The following is a 10,445-nucleotide window of genomic DNA, read 5'->3' on the forward strand; positions in this document are numbered from 1 at the left end:
CACACACACACACACACACACACACACACACACACACACACACACACCATCCTGTGTTTTCCCATTGGCCTTGCTGGTACAATTAGCCCGAATGGGCTGCTATAGGTCCTGCCTTCCAATGGGAATGATCTGAGCACCCTCATGACAAGGGAACAAAAGCTAGGCAATTATTAGAAGAACACTCTGTGTTCCTGCTGAACCCAACATGTCAACATTGAGCAGGGGGGGGGAAAGCAAGGAAAACAAACGAAACTGCTCAGAATAATGCATGAGACATTTGAGTTTGTGGGGTTGGTGGGTGGAGGGGGTATGGTGTTGGTGTTGGAGATGGTAAAGGAGGGTCTGTGTGTGTGCCCATAATGCAGTGTTGCAAAGACTGCTTTTGTCGTTCTAAAGGTTTGCTGGCCTCCTTTGCTTGTTCTTCTTCTGTTTTTTTTCTTCCTAGTTCTATTCTTCCTCACACCTTTGAGCCTTTGTGTGGCATTGTACCATGGAGCTGGCTTGGGTCCCTTGCTCCCTAGACCCCGTCTGCCTCCTGGCCAGCTGGCTCACGCCCCCCTACCCCCCCTCAGATCGGATGCTGCCAGCCGGGGGGCATGGCTCAGAGGCAAGGTCTCCAGAAAGCCCCCCCCCCCCAAGCATAGGGGAGCCAGAATGGTCGTTGTCACAGTTTAGGACAAGGCGGTTGTAAATATGTTTAGCCAGCAGCAGCGAGTAGATGTGGATAGGTGTTTATGTATGTGTGGAGCAGTAAGGTCAGCTCTGCCCCCCCCCCCCCAGCACAGGGTTGACTGCATGGTTGTCGGCCAGGGAGCCGGCATCTTATCTCCACTTGCGGTGGCACAGAGGAAAGAGGTCTGCCAAGCGGCCCCGGGCAGGTGCCAATCTCCTTTCTCTCCTGACATGGTCCCGTGGGTCCTCGCTGAGGGATTCGGTGTCTCGTATCCACGGGAGCGGAGCGCAGGGTTCACAGGCAGGGAAAGAGGGGGGGGTGAGAGAGAGAGAGGGGTCGAAGGAGAAGTTTAGATCGGGGCTTCTTGATTGCTCACTATAGCCCTTCGGACCCAGTGAACTTGCATCGAGTGGTCCAAGACACGGAATTAAGACTTCATTATAGGAGGTCATTAACTCCAGCCTGGTTCCTCCTGAGGATCAGGTTGGCAAGTTTACTTCAGGACTCAACTCTTTCATGAGGAGCTGTCAGTCACGGCCCTCCTGGACCTGTTCCAGACATTTTCCACATTCAGCCACAAGTGTGTGTTTCAGTCCTCAATGGGCCTGGCTGCCTCTCTATAGCTTGTGGTCCTCTAAATGATTTATGCAACGATATTAAAAATGCCCCTGTAGTAAAGCTTCAACAACAACAAAAGAGCTTAAAGCTTCATGCTCTCCATCTCCCTCCCTCACCTCCTCACCCTATGTGGAATTCCTAGAGTGCTGAGGCTCGGGCCTGAGGGACGGCCTCTCATGTCAGACCCACCAATGCTCCGTGCCGCGCCCTTGTCCTTCCACAGCGTGTGGTCTTGTCGACAGCAGCTTTGAGTAATGAGCTCTGGGGCGGCCTGCCTGCCTCCTCAGTCTCTTCCCTGACTTGGTGGCGCAGGTGGGGACAGGCTGAAGCAGCTCACGAGCCCACCCAGGTGTCCTGCGTGCTGATTTTTACTAGTCACTTCTGCGGGGGTCAGGCGAGACGTGTCGGGGCCAGCTCCAGATTTGTTTGCAACACTGGATGACAAGAATTATTCATTCCTTCAAAGGACCTCAGTGGAAATAAGCCATGCGGTATTACGGTATATGCTCAGAACACTGAGGATAACATTAACTTTAATTATGACACCACATCAAAATATAATTCTCCATTGGATCTATAATACTACCCAATCATAGGCAGAGTAGGGTGGGGGGAAATCAATCAATCAAACTACTGTAAATAACAGACCTTGCAACGGCTGGGAAGGAGGTCATTTGGCATGTAGATGAGAAGGCACTTCAACATTTCCAGAAAACTCTTTTGCACACTTATTGCCAGTGTGCCTAATGCTGTGTTCAGTCTACGAGTGACAAAAGAAACAAAACGGCCAAGCAGGGGCAGCTACATTGCCGTAGTTATGTTGTAGCACTGGGAACTGGCTTTTGTTTAGATGGAAAGGAACAGGGTGAAACAAACCCACAGGATTGGTTGTCGAATCGTTCCGTCACAGATGTGGAAGACCAGGAAACACGGAGCAGGCTGGGCCTTTTCGGCAGGTGGGGGGGGGGGGGGCGCTTAAAGAGACGTGCGCTAAAACCGAGCATTTCAGAGGGAGGATGAATACAGGTATATTCAGAAAGAGTGTTCTTCAACGTTAAAGCGTTACATGTTCCAGGAAAAAACCCAAATACCATGGAACTGAAAATGACCTGCTTTTCTTTGTCTGATGTGATAGTTATGGTGTATTGGTCAGACAGAAAAGCAAATTTGATGATCCTTGCTTTTAGGACATTGTGATGGGTATTTGACACTATATTATGACATTTATTCAACAGATTAATCAGGATAAACATATGGCAGATTGGTCGAGAATGACATTAAATGTTAACAACTATAAGAGCATCCCTCGTGTCACTGACACATTAGAAAATATCAAACCTGTCAACCCTAAATTAAGCTCTGCACTTGATTTGGGGATCCTAGCCTGAAGGCTAATGTGGATATCTGGAAAGGGCACCGATCACCTTTTAAACAAACTGCATCAAGTTGACTGGAAGACAGTTTTATTGCTGTCTGTTTGTCATGCTGTCACTACGCTCTCGTCACTGAACAATTCCCCCCTTTTGGCTAAACTCGGAGCTGTCGAGGCAAGTGAGATCGCACCGTGCTAAATGAGGTGAGGTTAGTTACTTGTAGCCCTGAGGAGCCTCTACTGCAACAGCTGATTCTTCTATATCGCTCACTTCAGGTGGATTACAATATGTTCACACTGTGCACTTGATTCTTTACCCACAGGCTTTGGTATTGAGAAGGCTGATGGTTGATGTATTGCTTACCAGGGGGTTGTGTGTGTGTGTTTGAATGAGTTTGAATGGTTAAATGTGTGTGTGTGTGTGTGTGTGTGTGTGTGTGTGTGTGTGTGCTTGAGCTCCCAGCTGACATGCTACAGAGTGGGGAGCTGGTCTGAACAGGTCCCTGTGTGAATGTAAAGCCGTGGTTTACAGGAGGAAGAGGCGTGAGGCGCCTTAAAGAGGCGGGGGGCGTCTTTGGTGGCCACCTGTTGACACTGACACACACTAATCATTCGGCAAACAAAGTCATTTAGCTGCTTTCAAAGGCGCTGCTCTGCTGGAGCGCATTGTACCAAATCTCCTGAAATAGAAACCTTTCAAGTTACCTCAGTGGTAATTTGGAAGACATCATTAGGGTTAGAGAAAGAAAAAAGAAGAGAGAGGAAAAAAAGCAGTGCCAGGGAGAGCCATCGCCACCTTCAGACTCCCTGGATCTCTTCATTGTGCTGCTGTAGAAAGTGGCCAGTGTCATGTAAATGGCTTTTATTTTTGCCTCATCATGCTTTTACCCTGGAAAGCCACGCGTTTCAATGGCGGGCTGCAGCGCGGCTGTCTCCCAGTGCCTCACAGCAGGCTTTGTGCTGTCACTCTCAGGGTGCGCGCACTGGAAGGAGGGGGTCGGGGTGGGGTTCGAGGGGTGTGTGTGTGGGGGGGGCACTAACAGCAAACTCAATGACCCCCCGGGGTTCTTGGCCGTGTTCGCCACCCTCCCACCTCTTCCCACTTGCATCCTTCCTCCTTTCCTTTGTCTTCCTCGTCTCTGTTCTTCTCCCAGTCCCTTCGCTCTCTCTCTCTCTCTCTCTCTCTCTCTCTCTCTCTCTCTCTCTCTCTTTGGCCCTGTCACTTACAAAGCTGGACCCGAGGCCAACTGGGCCTGATCCCAGAACTGGCCTGGTCACAGCTGGCCTATCAGGGGCTGCCACAGAGGTCACCTGGCACAGTGATTGAGGGTGAACAGAGAAAACAAGGGGAGAACAGCCCTTAAAAGATGGAGCTGTGCCCGGTTCAGGAGGGCTTTCTGCTTTCTACGTGGGCACATGTGTGTGTATGTGTTTATACAGTATGTGTGGATAAACAGTTAGCCCTTTCCCTTGAAAGAACATAAATGTATTTGACAAAAACAAAGAGAAGCGAATTGTCCGCTTCCTGGAACTTTCCCCTCGCTTTTAGTCACATTTCATGGCTCAGTTGTCATCATGTGACCTCAGTATAAAATTTCGGTAATTTGATGCCAGAGATCATCCTCGCCCGCTATAAGAACGCCTGTGATCATGTGACCATTCTAAGGTCATGTTATAACTGAATGAAGAATCATTTTTGTCAATGAAGTGATTGTAATGTAGCATTATTTTAATCTCTATTATAAAAAACATTTTGAAACATCTATTCAAGTGATCAACCAATGTGTCATGCTTTTCTACTTCTACATTCAATTGTTAATACTATGTGGCAGGGAGAATAAAGCATTCCTGTTTTTACTGTCTCCAACAGACGATCACACATCCTCCAAAACTGGTCTGTTCTTCCCCGTCTCCAACGAGGGCAACCAGAACCTGTACGTGTCCCAGGCTAACCTCTGGCTCTACTTCCGTGTCCTGCCAGCCGGTCCTGAGAAGGGCCTTCGGAGGAAGGTGACAGTCAAGATCCATTACCAGGAGGCTGGGGCAGCTGGTGGTGCGGAGGGAGGCCCAGGAGGCGGTGGTGGAGGAGGTGGAAAAGGCCGCTGGGCTTTGGTGGAGAAGCGGGTGGATCTGAAACGCAGCGGCTGGCATACTTTCCCCCTCTCGGAGGCAGTGCGGGCTGTGTTTGTGAAAGGCAGCCGGCGCCAGGACCTGGAGGTCCACTGCGAGGGCTGCGAGGCAGCCGGCGTAGTTCCAGTGCTGGTGGACCCCGGCGAGCCGTCCCACCGGCCCTTCCTGGTGGTGCGAGTGCGACAGGTGGACGGAAAGCACCGCATTCGCAAGCGGGGTCTTGAGTGCGATGGCACCAGCGGGGGCCTTTGCTGTCGGCAGCAGTTTTACATTGACTTCCGCCTCATCGGCTGGAACGACTGGATCATTGCGCCGGCTGGTTACTACGGCAACTACTGCGAGGGCAGCTGTCCGGCCTACATGGCGGGTGTGCCGGGCTCGGCTTCATCCTTCCACACTGCAGTGGTGAACCAGTACCGCATGAGAGGGATGAGCCCTGGCTCGGTCAACTCCTGCTGCATCCCCACCAAGCTCAGTACTATGTCTATGCTCTACTTTGACGATGAATACAACATCGTAAAGAGGGACGTGCCCAACATGATCGTGGAGGAATGCGGCTGTGCCTGAGTTCACCGCGACCCTTCGTCATCTCTGAACTTGGAGCAGTCAGAAAGGCCTTTTGTACAAACAGGACGTTGTTGTACGGTACACATATACAATATATCTATACCCACTGTGTATGCAAGCAGCAAGCACACTGGTGCATCTGGTACGTCTAGCAAATGCAAGTACCAATTCCCGTGTCCCCGTGTTCGTGCGAGTGTGTGTATTTATCAGACTGAGTGACAAGCTTGCTGCCCGAGTTGAGTCCGTCAGGTGACAACTGGTCAGTGATGGGACGAGAAGGGAACGATTATCACCAAATGATACTTTGCTCTAGTTTGCCATTTCTAGTCAAAAAATAATGGCTCATCATCTCCTCTTGAATGAAGATAACAAGCGCTTAAGGAAAGTGACAGGATTGGCCGATGACATCATTGGATTCACCCCAACGCTCCCGACCCCGCTCCTCCAACCCTCTTAAGTACTTTGAACACATCACAGACTTTTGTTTTTTTAGAAAGCACTGACAATTCATCAGCTTATACAATTTAGAACACCAGCACTTCCCTACTATGCCAACAGACACAGTCTGACTGTCCCCTCTGGTGGAATTAGACTGGCAGCGCTTAATGCCTTGCCAGATTATACCCTCCACAGAAAGTCCTCCACAGAGCTGCTGTAGTCCTTCTTGCTGTTGACTACTGGCCTCAACCTCAACTGCCTGCCTGTCAAGACAGACGCAGGCCCTGCTACCATGACAACCAGGTGAAGATCAATCTCATAAGTGCACTTCACTTGTGCAAACGACAAAAGAGAGAACTGCTTCCTCCTGCCCCCTAAGGCTCAGTAGACGTGGGCCTGCTGGACGCGGAGACTCTAGTTTTGGCCCAGTGGGTCGCCACGATGCAGTGCAGCACTTGCAGAAACTGAAATGCACACCCTGAATAGCACTTGTATAAAGAAATGCCTTCCAAGGGGTACTGAGTGTCCTGTCCTATTGCTAAATAAGTGCCACATGAGCTATGCAATGTATAGTAACCTATACCCATACTCAACACGCTCTATTAGACTGAATTCTCTTTCCACCTGTCTCTCTTCTCTCTCCCTCTCTCTTTCTCTCTCTCTCTCTCTCTCTCTCTTCTGTCCTCCACTCTTTATCAATACTTGAAATGTAATCTTTCGCTTCCTTTCCAAAGCGAATGATTGTTGTGACGTTTGCACTGAAAAGTTGCGGGATTAGTGAAACAAAAACTGCCATTGAAAAGTTATTTTTATAGAAGTAAATTGAATTTTGTTTCAAATGTATTTTACCTAATTAATGGAACCAAAGAGGCCAAGATTTTTAGCTATTGTACTAAGATGGCAACGCCATTGAGTTACTGTGTACAGTACTGTTTTTGATCATTCGCAATAGGCCTACCACTGTATCAGGGTACGATAAATGATTTCATTCCTTAGCTCTATTTTCATCTCTGTTTTGTACAATAAGCAACACTTTTTCATCTTTAATTCTATTTTTTTTTTCAGTTTTCTATTTAATAAGAAAGTTATTTTTAGATCCTGTCTAAGATTCATTTAGTCAAATAAATGTCATCTGTACAGTTTATGTCAAATAAAAAATGTTTTCTTAAATATTTTGTAACTTTAAATTCAAGACTTTTTTTCCTCCTGGGTTGGGCCGATGTCTGTATGTTTGTTTTGATCTGATGGTAGGTGGGTTGATACCTCAATAAACAAAAAGGTGACGCTCCGTCCATACTGGTTGAAACATCTCTGTCGGGACTGAGTGTCTCTCATGAGCCGCAACAGTAATTACTAAGTGTGATTAACAGCTTCGATGGCATCCATACAGCATACATTCACATACCTGCTTGATTTCTTCTTGGCTCCAGATATAATTGTGCATCGGTATCTGTACTTGTGCACGTGTGCGTATTGGGCAACTGGCGGCATTCCTGTGCCACGTTTTTCTGCAGCCGAGCAGTCTGTTACGTCACAGCGCCCCCCCCACCGCACCCTCTGCAACACAACACGATGTTTCTGTTTCTCAAGGTAGGTTTACAGTTGCCACATTGACAGGAGCTGGGTGTCAACACTTTGTACAACAGCACGAGGCATGCCCAACCCAGTGTCTGCCTGTGCCAACACCTATCAACGGCTCCAACTCTACGAGGCTCCATCAAAAAACACATCACGTGTCTCTGTGTAAAATCAGCCAGGTAATCGCTCTAAACGCATCTATTAGGACGTGCCACGGAGCGCAATGAGTTTTGTTTGCCCGCGGGGGGAAATAGCATGTAAGGGAGGGGATCAGTGTCAATAGCTGTACCCGTACCTGGATGGACGAGTCAGCAGCAGCAGCAAGTCTGTCTAAGACAACAAAACAGAAAAAATCAATATTGCGGTGCATGTGATTGACAAGCAGGCCGAAAGAAGATAAATGATCTGTCAAAGGGACTGAGGTTTGTTTTTTAACCCCCTCGGTGGAGCCTGCACCTCTCCCAGACAAATTGGAGTCTGTGCTGGGAGCAGGGAGAGAGATGTGTAGCTGTCTTGTCATGCTTCCTAATGCACGCCAAAATCTCCACCGCTGGAATGTTAATGACGCTGTAGGCCGTTTTGCATGCTGCAGAGCCACACACTCGCATCCATCTCCATTTGTTTTATCAATATCACTGGAGCGTTGGTACGGATCCATCGCTAGGCGTGATGTCGTGCGGACTTGTATACGTGCTCTCTCGTGTGTGCTCTTTCCCAAAGTCACACTCGCACATAAACAGGACACTAAGCACTAACATGTAAGCGCATACACACACAGAAAACACACACACAACCTCCACAACCCCATTATCAGCTTAAACAAATACTGCCCCTCTGCCCTCCCTCGTCTAATACCGCCACAGGTGGAGGTCGTGACAGCTGCCAGGTTGACGGGGTCAACTGGTTTATCACCGCAACAGCATTCATTCATCCACATCAGCTCCCTCCGCGTTCCCTAATGAATTTATGACTATTCATCGCCTGGGGCCAGGCATTCCTCTGCTTCACCTCGCTTGTGTTTGAGCAGTGTTTTCCCCAATTTTTCTTTTGTTCTGGAGAACCACTTTTTTATAAATGATAAACCGATCCACAATAGAGCTTGTCTAGAAATTGTGAGACGAGCGAATTTGTACATAAAAGAATGTCCCTGTTCATTTTTACCATCATTTCCACATCTCCTTATATAATCTTGTAGGTAAACCAGCCATTTAGAAGAGATATATGTTTGGTAAATCACAACTTTATGAGAAAAAATATACACATGTTAAATACTTAGAAAATGAGACAAACTAGATGTGTTTAGGCAGAGTTAACAGGATCTCATTGTTTTCATTTCCTCTCATCAGTTAACAAACAGAATGTTTCAGTGTCATAAGTAGGCTACAAGTATCATTACAATACGAACATTCAGGCCTCTTATGTGGCTCAAACATGTACTGCAGGTGTAAATGTTAAATAAAAAACTACAGAAGAAATTCTGCTAATATATTTGGCGACCCTAATAAAATCTCCCTTGACTCACCCGTAGGCCCCGACCCCCCCCCCCCGTTGATGATGATTCCTATGATCCCTCACGTATCCTTCACTAAAGGAAGTCGAAAGATATATTTTCCATTTTCTTTACTGTATCCAACTCCATTAAATATTTGTTGTTTTTGTCCCTTTGCTATATTCACTGAGCTAACACAACAGGATTTATATTACTGCCGATTAAAGCCTGACCCTTTGTTTCAGTTTCCATAGAGCATGTAGAGGCACTCTTATTATAAGGATTTATGGTGTGGGCCCCCTAAGACAGGAGGCTTATTCCACCCTTGTTTACTTCTCCCTCCAACCCAAAGTGACATTTTGACCTTTGGAGCAACGTGGACTGAGGTCCCTGCAAGCTCTCTCTCACGGCGGATTAATGGAGGAAAGAAGGCTTTGCAACTTGAAAGCATTTTTTTGAACACTAATGACCAAAAAAACTTCATTAATCCAATCATTTTTAATTGCTGCGTTCAGTGTTGCTACATTTCTCTCTCTTTTTTTTCGTTTAAAAAGACAAGAAGATCAGAAAAACAAATGTTGGATTTCATCAGCTACACAACGTCTGTAATCAGTACCATGATAGTGGTGTACCAGTGGCTTTATTATTGACTTTGCATATAGTAATCCTGGTCAATAGGGAAACAGTGGACATGCTTTACAAATCATTATTACTGGCAGTTGACAGACACATTCAAGTTGATTGACACCAGACTGGACTGACTCCAGCACTGAGAACATTTCATTAACACTGCCTCTTAATGCTGTTCCCAGATCAGTAATTCTATTTTCTGTCTCCTGAATGTTGTAGCTGAGGAGGTGATGGGGTCAACATGCCACAGTGCATGGTGTGTGTGCGTGTGTATTTTTGTTAGTCCACAATGTCATAATGTCATGGTTGTTCCTCCTAGTTTTTGGCAAAACAACTGAAGCCTTGTCACTAAACTCAGTCCCCCCCCAAACTATGTCTCCCCATCGGCCCCTAAACCTTCCCACCTCCTCACCCCACCTTTCCACCACCCTGACCTCCTGGCCCCCAAAGTACTGAAGGCACACTCAGGGGCCACAAAGCCCTCATTTGTGTTGTCTACGGTGGCTGGAGCTGGAATTAGGATCCCCTCCACTCAGTGAGTGGAGCAATGTAATGCTGGAAATGGAAGGCAACATTGAAGGTGTTGTCATGGTTGGAGAGTCAGGGTGCAAGCTCACCATCAGTTTGTTCGTTTCTCCACACAGAATTTACTTATTGGACACAGTTTTACGGTAATCGAAACACCATCCATCCGTCCATCTGTCCATCCATTCGTCCATCCATCCATCCATCCATCCTTCTATTCATTCGTCCATCCATCCATCATTCATCCTTCTATCCATTCGTCCATCCATCCATCCATCATTCATCCTTCTATTCATTCGTCCATCCATCCATCATTCATTCATCTATCCATTTGTCCATCCATCCATCATTCATCCTATCCATTCGTCCATCCATCCATCCATCCATCCATCCTTCTATTCATTCATCCATCCATCCATCATTCA

General features: G+C 47.3%; 1 protein-coding gene across 2 annotated transcripts in view; it reads left to right on the top strand.

Moving 5' to 3' along the window:
* The window catches only part of inhbb (inhibin subunit beta B), an 8,968-nt gene extending 1,927 nt beyond the window's left edge, over window positions 1–7,041 (top strand). The window contains exon 3 of one of the 2 annotated variants that reach the window (XM_031870017.1): window positions 4,534–7,041. In XM_031870017.1, coding sequence (XP_031725877.1) covers window positions 4,534–5,360 — 827 coding nt within the window. In that variant the 3' untranslated portion in view covers window positions 5,361–7,041. The remainder of the gene's footprint in view (window positions 1–4,533) is intronic. The other variant, XM_031870016.1, reaches the window with a different exon arrangement.
* Window positions 7,042–10,445: the final 3,404 nt, after the last annotated feature.

This window comes from Anarrhichthys ocellatus, unplaced genomic scaffold (assembly GCF_004355925.1).
Source record: "Anarrhichthys ocellatus isolate YVR2014 unplaced genomic scaffold, GSC_Weel_1.0 scaffold50, whole genome shotgun sequence".
Classification (NCBI taxonomy): domain Eukaryota; kingdom Metazoa; phylum Chordata; class Actinopteri; order Perciformes; family Anarhichadidae; genus Anarrhichthys; species Anarrhichthys ocellatus.